This window comes from Brassica napus, chromosome C5 (genome assembly GCF_020379485.1).
Source record: "Brassica napus cultivar Da-Ae chromosome C5, Da-Ae, whole genome shotgun sequence".
In the NCBI taxonomy this organism is placed as follows: Eukaryota; Viridiplantae; Streptophyta; class Magnoliopsida; order Brassicales; family Brassicaceae; genus Brassica; species Brassica napus.
The window spans coordinates 24,865,702-24,882,032 of record NC_063448.1 but is presented as its reverse complement, the minus strand read 5'-3'; the positions used below and the strand labels follow the sequence as shown (position 1 = coordinate 24,882,032).

The window sequence follows — 16,331 nt, the reverse complement described above, 5'->3', positions numbered from 1 at the left end:
TAGAAGCAAAATATAGTTAAGCGCTATTGACCAAAAAACATAGTTAAGGGATACAGAAACTGTGAATAGAAGAAAGAAAGAACGTAAACCAATCCTAAACCGAACCTTAACCCGATTAACAAAAACAAAACATCAAAGAAAAATGCTGCTAACGGAGCTATCATCATGGACACGCCAAATGGTCTCACCCAGAAGATTAGCCACCGATAATATCGTTAGCTGCGGGAAGTAATTCTTCTCCGCTACCGGTAAAGTATTCGTCACTATCACTTCTTGCAGCAAACCGCTCGATAACCGCTCTATCGCTGGCGGACTGTCACATTCATTCATTCGAGAAAAGGAGAGAGAGCGTCTCATCACATGTTTTTCTATAAAAATATGGAAGATAAAAATGGTGAAATCGAGCTAATGAGTTCACCTGAAAACCGCATGCGTGCAGCAAGCGTAAACCTCACGAGCACCCTCCTCATGTAGAAGAGCTGCTCCTTTCACAATGGTTCCTGCACAAATTAATAAGTAAATGGTTCTTAGCAAAGTTGCTTCAGTATGCAAATCATTGCATCATATATCTGTTTATTAGTGATATGATGCTATGGTTATGGGTGGCCTGCACATGAGAACGGTATGTACTATTTAGTGATTGTTGTGGGAGCGAATAGAGTTTAGAGTTGATTGTAACAGATCGATAGAAAATGTAACTTCACACATATTTTTCACTAACCAGCGGTATCAATCATGTCATCTACCATTACAGCAACTTTGCCTTTAACATCACCGATTAGGTTCATGACCTGCGTGACAGCAAGTAGAAAAACTGAGTATTTGGAAAAGAGAAATAGGGTGAATTTGGAATTATACCTCGGCAACATTGTGGCCGTGGCGCCTTTTATCAACAATAGCGAGTGGAGCATCAGATAACTTCTTAGCAAAAGCACGTGCCCTTGCTACTCCACCAACATCAGGAGAAACCACAACCAAATCCTTTGAGGAAATCGACTTGCTAGCAAGGTAATCAAGTATCACAGGCTGAAACAATAATCACAGAATTTTGAGTTAAAGATCATTAAAAAGGAGACGAAAATATATCAAGAACTTTGACGTTTAAGTTTACCTGGCAATAGACATGATCCACGGGTATGTCGAAATAACCCATGGACTGTCCTGAATGAAGATCACATGCAAGAACCCGATCCGCACCAGCTTCTGTTATAAGGTTCGCCACCAGTTTGGCAGCAATGGATTCACGCCCTTGTGTCTACAACAGTAGATTACAATAAGATTTAAATTCACTGGAAACCTCATAAATAGTAAAAGAGACCTTTACCTTTCTGTCAGCTCTCGCGTATCCAAAATAAGGAATCACAGCTGTGACTTTCTTAGCGGACGCTCTTCTGCAAGCATCCACCATGATCAAAAGCTCCATGAGATTCTCATTAGTTGGAGTGCAAGTAGGCTGCACCAAGAAGACATCACAGCCTCTAACGCTTTCTTTCAGCTGAACGTAGACCTCTCCATCAGCAAACCTCTTTATGCTGATCTTCCCAAGCTCCAAGCCCATATACCAAGCGATTTCCTTCAACAAAGTTTCCAGAGAGTTTAGCAAATTGATTAAAAAGAGTGATCAAAGTTTGTTGAGAGAAAACTAACCTGAGAAAGCGCTGGATTGGCAGTGCCAGAGAACAACTTGAGCTTGGTATTGGCTCTACTGGCCGATTTCTCCAACCGGGAAGAATCAAAGTACTTTGGAAGTGTCGTCTCATTGATGATTGGGATACGAGCGTTCCCGTTCAAATTGCATTTCTATCAAAAAAAAAAAAAAAAAAAAAAAAAGGCAAAGAAAGATTCATATAGTTTCTTTTTTTTTTTTTTTTTACTGATCGGGTATCCGTTATAATGCAGACTGCCTCCAGTTCGGAAATTTTAAGAGGCCTAACAGTCTAAGACATGCTCTATCTTTTGTCTGGCCAAACACACAATTTAATTTCTGACTGAACCCTCCCAAGTCAACAAAGTTACAGATGCTTAGTTTATAGTTTTAAACTAGCGAATTCAAATCAGAATTATAAAACGATAAGCTTTTTTTCAATTTTAAATATCAAATATTCCAGGATTCAATACTTATAAGATAATGATGTATATATCAAATTCATCTATTGACGTGAGAAAAAAAAAAAAAGAATGCTCACCGCGGAACTGGAAACGCAGATACGGGAGCGAGATTCAACGGTCCTGAATGAAATCGAGGAGCGGGAGAAGAGAGACGAAGACGAGGAGGCTGCCATGTAAGAAGGAATCTTAACGCCGGGAGGAGAAGTCAGTGCCATCGACGCCATGAGTAATGATACGTCTACAGCACCTGAAATTTATATATAGGCGGAGAAGGGAATCTCAGAGTGTATCAGATTCTCGCCGTAGAGATGAGAACTGATTCGAAAGGGAATTAGGGTTAGCGTTTCAGGATTGGAGCGAGAGGGACGAATAATCCGAATTCGAATTCGAATGTGAATTCTTCTCTCCTTTTGTTAACATCAGGCGGTGCGGCGAAAGGCTTTTTCTAACTTTTCTCGAGATTACAAACTCAAATACAATATTCTTACTGAAACTCTGTCGTTTCGCTGGAAGCCTACTTGTCTCTGCTTACGTGTCATGTAGGGACTTAACTTTCAACGAGTCAAAAGACAAATTTATTGTTTTCTCAGGAATGTCCCCACTCTGTTATATATTTCTTTCTTTACTAGTTTACTTTATAAATTCGTGGAGAGATAAACACTATATTAATAATACTTTCAAGAATAATCCAATTGAGTTATGTATTTTGATCGGAATAATTTTTCTGATAGTTTGATAATATTTGTTTGACTTTATTATAAATGTTATTAAACATTAACATCTTCACATATATGTGTATTAGTACATACTCCCCCTCCTTTACACTTTATTTGTCGTTTTACTTTTAGCCAACGCAAACAGATTATGAAAACAATTAATTTTACATATTTTCAAAATAAAAACATCGTACCTACACACCTAACCATATTTCAACCATTAGAAAAAATAAAATATAGAATATTTTTATTAAATTATTTTGCATCGAAAATATAAAACGACACTTAAAATGAAACAAAATTTTAACTCTAAAACGACAAATAATATGAAACGGAGAAAGTATATATCTATTGTAAATATATACAAAATAATGTTACTATATTTAATATAATAAAATTTCATACATCATACATGTTATAAATTTGATCCGATCAGGAGATTAATTTATATCTAACAACTTGGAGATTTTACTATTTCTTTTTCTAAATACTTTCAAGAGTAATCTAACTGAGTTATGTGTTTTGATTTAATAATTTGTCTGATAATTTGGAAAATTTTGTTTTGATTTAATTTATAAATGCTATTAAACATTGACATCTTCACATATATGTGTATTAGTATCTATATATCCATTGTAAATATATACAAAATAGTGGTAAATTTAATATAATAAAATTTCATACACATTATAAATTTGATACGATCAAAAGTTTCGCTTATGTATATCTAAAACGTTACTAATTTTTTTATTTTTTATGTATATCTAAAACGCTACAAGTACAAAGGTATGATTTTTCGTAACTCTGCAAGGATATAGCTAGTTTTATCAACTTAATTTTTTTTTCATTTGATTAAATGGTAAAGCTTCTAAAAGATCATTTTTAGATTAGAAATATGTATGGTAGAAGTTAGTACAACCTTTATTGAAGAAGTTCCTCTTATTTTGTTTAGCTATAAATTTTAATTTGACGGCAATTCGGATATAATAGAACCTGTAGTCGAGTGTTCAGAGCAAGCTGTACAGGAGGACGTGTCGACTACCGATAAGAATCCAAACACAAATTCTAAATAATCTTACGGCACATTTCTAAATTTATGTCACAAAAATAGTTTTCAAAAACTAAAATCACAAAAATAACATTTTATTTTTTAAAAAATTTGAAATTTTTTTATTTTTCAAAATTTGAAATCTTATCCCAAAACTACATTCTCCAACTCTAAATCCTAAAACAAACTCTAAACCCTAAACCCTAAATCCTAAATCCTAAATCCTAAACCTCATCCCTTAACTCTAAACCCTAAACCCTAAACCCTAAACCCTAAACCCTAAACCCTAAACCCTAAATCCTAAACCCCACCCCTTAACTCTAAACCCTAAACCATAAACCATAAACCATAAACCATAAACCATAAACTATAAACCCTAAATCCTAAACTCCACCCCTTAACTTTAAACCCTAATGTCTAAATAAATTTACCATTGAGATATCTCTTTTGATAAAACATTAAATGCTATTTTGGTCATTTTTATTCTTATAGGTTATATTTGTGACAAAAACTTTTTTAGTGCTATCGTAGTCATTTTCAATCTTATTGTTTGTCTGATTCTTTAACGCCACTTGTTTCTAAGAAGTTTTCATGTCACTTGGGATTCAACAGAAGACTATTCGTTTGGGGGTTCCTTTTGGCCCGCTATACAAGTAGACTGGTTCTCATCATCAATATTGGCCATCGACAACACGGAAAAGTGCACATCTTTGAAAGAATAAGTCACTTAATCAAAAAGGTGAAGACGTGATTCTACTTCTAAATAAAAAAAGGATTCAACTTTACAAAAGACTTGTTCTAAAACAACATAGATATTGCGGAAAGGCTTGTTTCGACACACGTTAAGGCCATCAAGTTGGGATAAATTTGCAGTCACCAAAGTAAAAATTTGGGACCAGAAGGATAGAAATATTGGATAGAGAAACTGTACCTTATGAAGAAGTTTATTGTAGATACACATATGTACTACTGAGGAAACATTTGTCTGAAATGTTTAACTCTGCTCTGGAGATTGATTGTTGTCCTAATGAGGAAAAGGAAAAACAACACAAATTTATATATTGATAATCTCAGTAGCTTTGCTAATAAAATAAAAAAGTAAAAGAATGAAGAAATTCATTATTGCAAAACTAAGAGATTGAGTTTATACCACCACAGGGGATAAGTTAGATTGTCGAAGAGCACGAAGCTGCGTGCTTTCCATGTTTTCAAGTAACTGGGTTACTGTGTTTAAATGAACGCCACTGTGTTAAGAGATGAAACTTGGATTAGAACACAAGAGCTACAAAGCATCTAAAAAGAGATCAAACCTGTTCAAGCCGCTTTCTATATGGGCATCCAGAGATGAAATCACTTGAGGAAGCTGCGCCAACGACTTGGAGAGAAAAAAAAAGATAATACATAAGAAACCAGTAACTATATATGTTCTTTTTACATGAACATACATACTTGTCCAGTGGCCTTAGTTAAAGAAGCTTTGGCCAAAAGATTCTTTGGGAGCTTTGCCAACTGGGCCTGCAACATAGCAAATTTTCAAAAACTTGAAGCACATGAAAGTAAAGGGTATCCAAATCTCAATCTTTTGTACAACTTGTTACATAGCTTCATATCTACACAGTAGCAAATTAGCGTGAACCTAGCTAGTTTCCAACAACATAGAAGTCATCGTCTGCTTTGAACATCAACGACACTGTTACACAATAGTTAACATAATCTGTCTTCTCACTTATGGAGATATAATATAATCAATCTATCCCAAAAACAATCTATAGAGCACTCAAAAGGCCAAAGCTAGCTATTAAAATTTGACATGAACAATGCAGATTTGGCTCAAATGTTCGATCCGATCGCAATCGCACGATCTACATTGGTACTATGCAAGCACGCGGGTTTCAAGAGTGTACCTGAGCAGAAGACGATTGACGCATCAGATGGAGAAGGTTAGCAGTAGAATTAACAGCCTGCGATATCTGATCGGCGACGACTGCCTTCGCCGTTTTGTCACCTCCTCTTGCGTTCTCCGATGCCGTCGCCATTATCTGTTTTCGCCCTTCGTAATTTTTTTTAAGAAAACTGAAAATAAAGGTGGCAACTTGTAAATAAAATAAATTGTTATTGCCCTCCCTCTAATTTAGATTAATCTTATTTTGTGCTGATAGATATATCTATTTATTTATCTATATAAATAAAGGAGGCTTTGTTCTCTCTTTAGCATGTCCAGCTCAGCAGGGAGAAGGGAGCTTTTTCCGCCACGTGTGTGTCATGAGGGACGAAGTACGGAATTTTGTTTTTGATGTATTATTATGTTCATGGACTCGATATTTGGTATGGGCTTTTATTCAATTCAAAAGGGGCCGTGTATAGCTAGATATTATTCGTCTAGGACAGTCTGCCGTTTCAATTACGTCTTCTCGCCGTTGAATACCTTCTTCTTCTTCTAGAGACGTAACGGGACTAGGCTGTATCCAAAGGTCGTCTTTAACGAACTTTTAACAATTGCTCCAACTCCTCTAACAATCTATCATTGAATGCATCTTCCTTTATTTCCTTTCTCTGAATCTTCGACTATATATATAAAGGTACATCCTATCCCGTGAGATTCATCTCTTCGATCCTCTCACCCGTAAGCTTTCCAATTCCACACATTGATGGTCTCTGACGAAGGTAATCTTTAGGATTATAGATTTTGGTAAGTACTTAAAACTGTGCATGCTAATTCGTTTTGAGTTAGCCACAGGTATGGAAACAGCTCTGTAATCCGACAAGTTACCTTCTCAATATTCAATTCCACTGAATAGTTTCTTTCAGCGACAGGGTATTGATTAGTTAGCAGCAATGTTTTCTTTGCTTCAGACTTGACAAACGAATACATGGTTCTAAGATTTTTGTTTTGCAGTTTAGGTTCCCTGTCTAACAAGAACATCAACGGAAGAGGGCCAAGGAGCTACTCAATCCACAGTACTGTCCTTACTTCTGGATGAATGATTTGTGAGATTCATTCAATTACTTTTATCGATTTGACAAATCTAGGAATCATCATGATGAAATTCAAGATGTATATAGCCTTTGTTTGTTTTAAAAAACAACAAGATATTACGTTTCTATTTGCAAATACATGAAAAAATAAATCACAACTTGAAAAGTTTGTTATTTTTTGAAATATATGTAGATTAGATAACAACATATGATTGGAAACATATGCAAACTCTTGAAAAAAATTTGTTACCAGTTGGCAAAGTATATGGAACATGAGAGAGGTTTGAGGAAGTCGGGAAGAGAAGGACACACGTCGTGGCTTAGGGAAAAGAGGTTGAGGTTGTTCAAAAAAAAAAGGGGAAAAGAGGTTGCTTTGTTGACCGAATGATATTGCATATTTTCTTTAATTTTCTTTCTAATCAAAAGAACATGTGGTATATTGAAATTTATCCTTTTGTTAGGCTGGAATCTGAAAATCAATCTTATATATTAAAACAGAAGTCACAACCTTGATTCATGTGTGATTTTTTTAAAAAATAGACCTAATGGACTTATTCCCAGAAAATCATATTACATTTAATATATAATCTTATCATTTAAATTTTGGGCCTAATAGAAATTTTTATTGGGCTATCAATAATTGAATTTAAATAATAGATGATCCATTAGATTTATAGATAGTATAAATTAAATAGATATTCCCTCCGTTTCTGAATAAGTGTCGTTGTAGAGAATTTTTTTCGTTACAAAATAAGTGTCTTTTTCGATTTTCAATGCAAAATTTATTAGTTTTATTCTGTAATTTATTTTTCTATTGGTTGAAATATGGTTAAGTGTATTGGTAATTGTGTTTTTATATAGGAAATGTACAAAATTAACTGTTTTCTTAATCCGTGTGCACAGACCCAAAACGACACTTAATATGAAATAGAGGGAGTATAATTTAATGTGTAATACTATACATCTATATGCTAAATATTTAAATATTTATCTATGTTAACTTTTAAAATTATAAAGATTTTTTTTAAATAACAAAAATCATATTATCTAACATTGATTAATCTTTACTACCTTAAACCAATGAAAACAAAGTTTAAACTCTATAGTTTATTTTAAAAATTAAACAAAAACTAAATGTTTAATTATTTACTCGTGAATATAAATCTATGAAGCGAAAAGTTTAATTTTTAAAAAACTTTCTAAATTTGTGAAATGTTACAATATCTTTGAATATGACAATAAAACAATATTTTACTAATCTTTCTATATATAGTTATGATTTTAATAATGAAATAATAATCCAAAAATATATATGTAGAAGAAGATACAAATACATGTGAAAGTTTGAAACAATATATTCAATGAAAAAATATACAGTAAACTTATTATGTTTTAAAAATTGATAGATGAATATATATATATATTATAATATATATCAATTTATAATTGAAAATAAAATATTTTGTATAAAAATAAATGAAAACAAAAACCTGCGCGGTTGCGCGGGTCGAGATCTAGTTAGTTCTTAAAATTTGTAGTCATGACTGAAGCCAAGTTTTGTTATTCTCAGACAAGAAAAACACTCAAGGAAGGGGAACAATTTACATTGATTTGAGGTGTTTGGGTGTTAAACTGGTCTTCTCATTAGCTTTATTCCCATAAAGAATTTTCAGACGTCGATTTTTGAAATGCAACCTAGGTATTTTGTTACTAGGTTTTGTTCATGTCACAAGTATTTGTTTGTATCAGATTCATCTCAATTCAATAGATTAGTGAGAAAATCGGAGACATAATTGAGACTTTAGAAGTAAAAAAACATAAACCCAATTGCTTTTTGCCACATACAAATTGAGAGAAAACCGAGTCTGGATTAAGAAAACAAAAACTGTGCCAAGTATGATAAATATTTACATCTAAAGTCTCAAACATCCATCACAAACACAAGCCTTGCTCTTCTTTCTCTCCCTTACTCTCACTCTAATTCAATAGACTGAAGCAAATTACAAACTAATAGAAACTTCACTCACTTTCAAAGAAATATTTTGCTGGCGAAAGGCCACATGTTATGATAGATTATGCAGTCATTGCCTCTATTGGCAAAAACCGGGATGTAACTGAAGAGAAGAGTGGCCATGAGCTTGCAAGACAAAAAATGGAAGCAAGAAAGGACAAGGAGACCGACACTTGGACACGGTTGAAATACTTAAAAAACGCAGTGAACGATTCAAACTTCTTATGCCCACAGAGAAAGACACCACATGACAGGAGTAAAGAAAAATTGGTGCCTCATACACTGACTTCTGCAAAAATTAACAACAAAGCAAGCCACCACGGAAAAGAGGTCATTTTTAAGAACTAGAGAGTGATCCATTTAACACTACGATAGAAGAAACTGGTGACAGATCGGAGACGCAAACAAGATAAAACAAACCCGTGAAGGACACAAACCAATACCCGCGCAAGTTCGGTTTGAGTTCACTATACGCCAGAGACATAGAACGGAGGAGGCAAGGAACGGAGAGGATGAACGGAGCTGACGACCCCAGAGCACCATACATCTCCACACGCCAAACCAAAACCGGAGATCCTCACCCGCCGATGAGGAGTTGTACATGTATGTGACCAGCAATATGAAACTCTTAAATCTTATTCTATGGAACACGCCAAACCAAAACTGGAGATCCTCACGCGCCGATGAGGAGTTGTACATGTTTGTCACCAGTAATATGAAACTATTAATCTTATTTTATAGAAACAAAGAAAATATTGACTTTTAGTAGGGGTTATTGGTTGTTGTATTTTAATGGATTTGAAAATCCGAACTAAATCTAGTGTTATTGGTTCTATGATTTTCAAATCTGTATTAAAATCATGTGTTATTGGTTTAATGATTTATAAATTTTGTATCAAATCAAGTGTTATTCAATCGCACGGATTTACTAATATGTTTGATTTTATAATGGATTTGAATGGATTTGTTTGGATTTTTTAGTTAAGAATACAAAGACTCAAATCCGAGAGAAAACCTTCGGATTTGCATATTTTACTTGGATTTATAAATACTATATGGATTTCTAAATCAATCAAAATATATAAACCAATAACACCTCCTTGTAGCCACCACAAACCATACTCTTCACACGTGAAATTTTTTTAACTTAATAAAGCGTGACCTGCAAGTTAAAAGATAAAGGCCGATACGTGTGAACAAATTGGCCTAGAGCACCCCCCCCCCGGGCGAAGGCCCACAAGTATTTCTTTACCCCACACAAAATAACCAAATAAAAAATTCCGGAAGCCCACGCAACAAAAAAAATAATCAGACAGTAACCACGCCTACAACCTTTTCTCATAAAACATCCACCTAAGAGCATGTCCAATGGTTAGAACCCTAACCATTAGTTTAATTGTTAATTGTGTACTTTGTGATGTTAAGAACTCTTGTTAACATAATTAGTTTTCTGAAAGTCCAATGGTGAGGTTCTTAAATTTTTTTTTACTTAAATGCAATATGTAAACTCTCAATTGTTTTTTTTACTTAAATGCAATACGTAAACATATATTATCCCAAATATATTGACAATGTCATCACAATCCGCAAATTTTGATTGTAAGCTACTGCACTGTTATAAAAAAATATCAGACCTCAATCTCGTTCATCAGTTTCATAGCTTCGATAATGCAAACAACTTGACCCTTCTGCACCTTATCTCCAACCTGCAAAGTGCAAAACAGAGCAGACTCACCTCAACTTCAAATATCTGGCTTTCAAATCTGAGAGGAGAAGGCTAGAGGAGAAGGCTAGAGGTGACCATTGAAGATATCATGGGTTCAAAGAGAAAGCAGGGAATGGTTTGATGAGAATCATAGAATCCTAAGATGGTATTTACGGTTACCATGGAAGAGCTGTAGAGCTATTGAATGCGGACTAGTGATGTAAACAACGTAAATGCGATCATTAGGGGACAAATTTAATGATAGGGTTTAGACGTTACTCAGTCGTGTTCTCTGATAGGCGGTGTGGTATAAACCAACAGTCGTCGTGGTCCTTGGTGCCGTCAATAAAGAAGAAACACGATCAGATACAATAAGCACCATAGTGACCATAGACCAACCATGTAACAACTCGTCATGTACTCTGCTCACTGCGCCATAGACACTCGACATACATAACAAAAAGAAACCAAAAGCAAAAACATTAAGTTCCATAAGCATCAGTCACAATCCTAATTTATCATCTCATCTCAATTTCAATTTCTTATAGACACTTACTGTAAAAGTGTCACATTCATGAATGTCCAAGAATGTGATCGGCTGAGCCCATCTTCCTACTCTGGTGACAGGGCTAACCCCAAAAACTCCATAGCCTCGATCTTCTTCGTCTTGAGCTTCCCCTTCAAGCCCAACATCTCCAGGACTCAGTGAATCTGCATAGTGACCAAAAACCCAAATCACATCTCTGCTTGTAATACACATAACATCCACAAAGTTCACACCTTTAACCATCAATTCACCACAATGAACCATCAAAATTCATAAATCGCTTCTAGTGATTCGATCAAAACCGAGACGAAATTGGAAACCCTAACACCGAAATCAAACAAAGAGAAAGGGAGAAAAATAAAATACCCAACAGAGAGCAAAGTTTTTGGACAGGCGTGGAAGCAGGAGAAGGAGATTTCCCAGTGAAAGTGGATTTGCAAAGTTCATAAACCTCCACGGTGATTTCATTGACGGATTTGGAGGAGGAGGTAGCAGTGATTGATCGGTTTGGTAGAAAAAAACATGCAAAGAGAAAAGGAAGAAGATAGAAAGAAGAACCGACGAAAGAGAGAAGGAAGAAGATCGAAAGAGAGATGAATTTTTTTTTCCTTTAGTCTTAAGAATAGCCAATAGGTGATGGTCACGTAAGGGGTGTTTACTGATTCTTAAAGCTCCATGTTTGACACCGGTTCTAATGTTTAAATGCATTTTGGATTTATTTTTTTTGGCTTTTTCTCAAGAACCCTTTCATTAGAACCTCTGATGGAGGTGGTCTAAGGCTACCCTCGAAATATCACGGACTGTACAAATATATTCCACTTCCACTATTTTTCTATTTCACGTTAACGTGTGTCAACTAAATGGAGTTCCCCTTTTTTCCCCTTGATATGCATATATATAGTTGATCAATATTAGGTAAAATATATAAACTTCCCGGTCAAACTACCCCCATTGCACATTCTTTAATCCAAATGATAGGTCATCAAATAAACAACAACAGTATTATCCCATAACAAGTACATAATCACAAAAAGCCAACCAAATAAAGCAAATAAACAATCACTTGCAGTTATAGATAATACTTGAACTCAAATAGTGAGATCACACGTCCGAAACAAAAAAAAATTATACATAAATACTTATATTCTATAACAAATACAAAATATTAGGCTTAACAAATACCAAACATCCAGCGCGAAGCGCGGAAACACCACTAGTCCTTTATATACTAAAGCGCAAGTCGCATAACTAATCAGAATTCGGCATTTGGCAAATCTTAAAAAAAAACAAATTTATCATTAAAAAAATTCATTTGTTCACGGTTTTCTTTAATTTCCAAGTATCTAAATCCCTAAATTTTCTCACATTATCATCACCACGTTCAAAGATAAATATCACGTTTTGAAACTGTTTTTTCTTCTATATATAATTTCAATCTTTTTACTTCACGTTCTATTTGATCTCCATGTTTTTCATCTCTCTTTCTTAAAAGCAGCATTAGTGTGTGCGAGTGGAAGCCGACCAGGTATGAATCAAACAATCTATGCACATGAAATTAACAATATATGTTGCCAATAAAACTTTCTCAACTGAACTGGCAGGGAGGTACCGGCGCCCAGTTGTAAACAAGTGGGAGTTAGCAACATGCCCGGACTGTCAAGCAATTGTCTGGAATGCAGAAGCTGTAGTTCAAGAGACACGGAACTCACCCAGAAGGTTCAGCATATGTTGTCAGCAAGGGCGTGTAAAGCTACCACCTAGACGACAACCACCTTCACCTCTGAAAGAACTTCTCCAAAAATCAAGCTTCAAAATTATGATCCGCGTTGCTAATGGAATGTTAGCCTTCACATCCATGGGTGGCCAAATTGACAACTTTGTTACCAACTCTTTCGATTGAGATCTTCTACAGATACCAATATATTCCATACAAGTTCATGATCACTCTTAGTTAAGATTTGGTTTCATCTTATTTTGTATTAACAATCTCTTAATTGTTTGTTTCAGGTTAAAAAAGGCACTTGACTACATTGTTTCAAAGCTTTGACAACAACAAGCATAACGACGATAGGTATGTTCAACTATGTTATCTACAAAACTGGTATTTACAATACTGTTTTTTCTGTGATAAATCACTTGCATTACTTTTGCATTTAACAAAAACATAAATGAAGAAGGAAGAAGATAAAAGACAAACTAGTTTTTAACAAGAAATAATTATTATCCTGCCAACAGACGATCAAGAAAAAAAAATCTCAAACTACAAACAAAACAAAAGAGGTTCTCTGTAGCAAACATAGTAAAAGAGAAGAATGGTACATAATTTGAAAACACATATACATATATTTTTTTCTAAGATTCTCTCTCTTATGTTTCTCTTTAATATTTTGTTTTTGTAGCCTATTGCACAGCTAACGAATAATGATCAAAAATGGGGAAAGAAAACAAAACAACTCAACACTCTACCAAGGAAAAATACTATCAACAACTATAATGGTGCAAATTGGTCTAAAAATTATTTGGTTTGGTTTGGTTTGACTATTTCGCATAGCACACTATCTTACAAATCTTTTTTTGTTGAAATGTGTTACATTTACACCAACAAAAAAGGTATTACAAATGATTGCTCAGCAATAGAATATGAGAGCGAGAATAGGCTTAGAGCACACATGAATGCTCTACATTAACAAGTTAAAAAAGTTTGAAAACAGAAAAAAAAAAGATAGAGAAACCGTAGTTGCAGGTGAGAGAAGACTTAAGTTTCAGGGCAAATGAGAGAGAGAGAGCATTCCATCTGTGTAACATCATATTGGTTTCTGGTGAGTCATTTTTTAGAGCATGCAGTCTGTTCGAGATGTCCTTGTGGACTGTACGCGCTATAGAAAAGGTTGAGTCTATTAATATAAGTTGACTATTTTACGGATGTTGTTCAATTTCTTTGTTTTATTTTTACTATATCAATTCTAACAAAAATATATATTTTCAAAAGACTTAAAAAAATACAGGTAAAACTGAATAGAGAAAATGCAGCATTTTTCTGTGTGATCCATATTTTGACCGTAAATATGTTCCCTTTTAATTAAAACTAAAGAACACTACAATTTTATATGAAAAAATAATTAAAAGGCAAGCAAAAAATTGACCCCGTGCTATGCATGGGATGATCATACTAGTATATATATATTTCTAGTCAAATTGACACCCCATATCAAACCGACATTGGACTTCCACGTTTTCGGTATATGTAAAATAGAATTTAATTTCTTGTGTATATTGATGTATGTCATAGTGTATATATACAAGAAGGATCTCCTAACCCTTAGGGGATTAGATAACTACAATACATAGTTATCTTTATCTACATGTTATGTCCTTATCTCTATACCCTCCCTCAAGTTGGAGGTGAAAGATTGTGAATCTCCAACTTGGAAAGAAGATAAGCAAATGTAGTTGATGGTAGTGCCTTTGTAAGTAAGTCTGCTGGCTGTTCCTTGGTCTTGATATGTTCAGTTGTGATGAGCTTTTCCACGACCGCATCACGAACAAAATGACAATCAGATTCGACATGTTTGGTGCGCTCATGAAACACAGGGTTTGCGGCAATATAGATGGCAGATTTGCTGTCGCAAAAGAGACGCATAGGTTGATCATGGCGAATTCCGAAAGCTGCAAGTAGTTGTTTGATCCATTTGAGTTCCTTCAAGGTGAATGCCATGGCGCGATATTCAGCTTCAGCAGATGACATAGACACCGTCTTCTGTTTCTTTGTCTTCCAAGAAATGGGAGATTGTCCGAGCTGAACAATGTATGCGCTGACAGACCGTCGAGAGATAGGACATGTATTCCAATCGGAGTCGCAATAAACAGTGACACGAAGATCAGAGTCTGACCATAGTAGTATTCCCTGGCTCGGAGAACATTTAATATACCGGACTGTACGCAAAGCGGCATCCCAATGATCCTGACGCGGTTTTTGCATACACTGCGAAAGAACATGAACTGTATAACAAAGATCAGGTCGCGTAAACATAAGGTATATAAGACGTCCGATAAGATGGCGATAAGGCGCCGGATCAGTAAGTAGAGGAGATTTCGAAAGAAGAAGCTTATGATTGAGTTCAATGGGAACCAGAGAGGGCTTAGACCCAAGGAGTCCAGCCTCGGTAACAAGGTCAAGAGCATATTTCCGGTGGGAAATGAAGATACCATCGTCATTGCGAGCCACTTCGATACCTAGAAAATACTTGAGTTTTCCCAAATCTTTCATGTGGAAACACTTGTGTAGATAATTCTTGAACCTCTGTATTGTGGAGATGTCATTGCCAGCTATGATGAAATCATCCACATAGATAAGAATGTGTAGAGATATCTTGTCTTTGATAAGGGAGAACTGAGAGTAGTTGGCTCTGCTCTGTTTGAAACCATAAGACTTCAACGCCGTGCTGAGTTTTTCAAACCAACATCTAGGAGATTGTTTGAGCCCATAAATGGACTTGCGGAGACGACAAACCTTTGTAGGATCAGGATCTTCGAAACCAGGTGGCAACTTCATATAAACTTCCTCTTTTAAATCACCATGCAAGAACGCATTATGAACATCCATCTGATGAATTTCCCATCTTTTAGTAGCAGCAATCTCAAGGAGCAGACACACGGTAGTTGGTTTGGCTACTGGAGCCAATGTATCTGTATAATCAAGGCCTTCTCTTTGACGATTCCCACAAGCTACCAAACGAGACTTTTTGCGAGTTTCCTTGCCGTTGGCGTCAAACTTCGTTTTATAGATCCATTGGCAGGCTATCGCCTTTTTGCCTTTTGGTAATCAGGTAATGTCCCACGTGTGATTTGCGTCAAGCGCTGTGTACTCGTCAGTCATGGAGTCATTCCAAATATCATCAAGAGAAGCTTCTTTGAAAGACTTAGGATCGTTAGTAGACGTTAGTGCAGCCAAAAAAGCTGTATGTGCAACTGAGAAACGAGCTTGAGACAAGTAAGAGTCGATGGGATAGGGAGTAAAACCTGAGACCAAGACAGGAGGACATTGAGTAGGAGTCGATGAAAGAGAAGTGATGGGGGGTGTACTAACTGTAGAGGCATTAACCACGTAGTCTTTGAGAAGAACAGACGGCTTGTGGCTACGATGACCACGACCTAGTAACTCAGGAAGACCAGGTGATGGAGGAGTGTCTGAAATAGTAGTAGCAGGCGTAGACTGCACA

The 16,331-nt window shown here is 35.4% G+C and overlaps 2 protein-coding genes and 2 long non-coding RNA genes across 5 annotated transcripts; 1 reads left to right on the top strand and 3 right to left on the bottom strand.

Moving 5' to 3' along the window:
• LOC106437498 (ribose-phosphate pyrophosphokinase 2, chloroplastic) lies at window positions 1-2,571 on the bottom strand. Its single transcript, XM_013878393.3, has 8 exons — window positions 2,187-2,571; window positions 1,648-1,800; window positions 1,325-1,573; window positions 1,112-1,255; window positions 859-1,026; window positions 722-791; window positions 419-500; window positions 1-313 (listed from the first exon to the last, which is right to left on the bottom strand). Exons 1-8 carry the CDS (start codon window positions 2,331-2,333, stop codon window positions 133-135), a joined length of 1,194 nt encoding a protein of 397 aa, XP_013733847.1. The 5' UTR covers window positions 2,334-2,571; the 3' UTR covers window positions 1-132.
• Window positions 2,572-4,600: 2,029 nt separating this feature from the next.
• LOC106443350 (tobamovirus multiplication protein 2B) lies at window positions 4,601-6,027 on the bottom strand. The gene is made up of 5 exons (XM_013884913.3): window positions 5,778-6,027; window positions 5,323-5,388; window positions 5,184-5,248; window positions 5,024-5,117; window positions 4,601-4,897 (listed from the first exon to the last, which is right to left on the bottom strand). The coding sequence occupies exons 1-5, from the start codon at window positions 5,907-5,909 to the stop codon at window positions 4,868-4,870; spliced, it is 387 nt and encodes a 128-aa protein (XP_013740367.1). The 5' UTR covers window positions 5,910-6,027; the 3' UTR covers window positions 4,601-4,867.
• A 106-nt stretch (window positions 6,028-6,133) lies between these two features.
• Window positions 6,134-7,548, top strand: LOC106443349. 2 transcript variants are annotated; one of them, XR_001288010.3, is made up of 4 exons: window positions 6,134-6,537; window positions 6,611-6,688; window positions 6,770-6,861; window positions 7,103-7,548. It is a non-coding gene; the product is annotated as an uncharacterized LOC106443349 (long non-coding RNA). The 2 variants fall into 2 exon arrangements; XR_002656332.2 differs by having other exon boundaries at window positions 6,770-7,548.
• Window positions 7,549-10,363: 2,815 nt separating this feature from the next.
• LOC111204376 lies at window positions 10,364-11,852 on the bottom strand. Its single transcript, XR_002656751.2, has 3 exons — window positions 11,479-11,852; window positions 10,845-11,276; window positions 10,364-10,566 (listed from the first exon to the last, which is right to left on the bottom strand). It is a non-coding gene; the product is annotated as an uncharacterized LOC111204376 (long non-coding RNA).
• Between the last annotated feature and the right edge of the window lie 4,479 nt (window positions 11,853-16,331).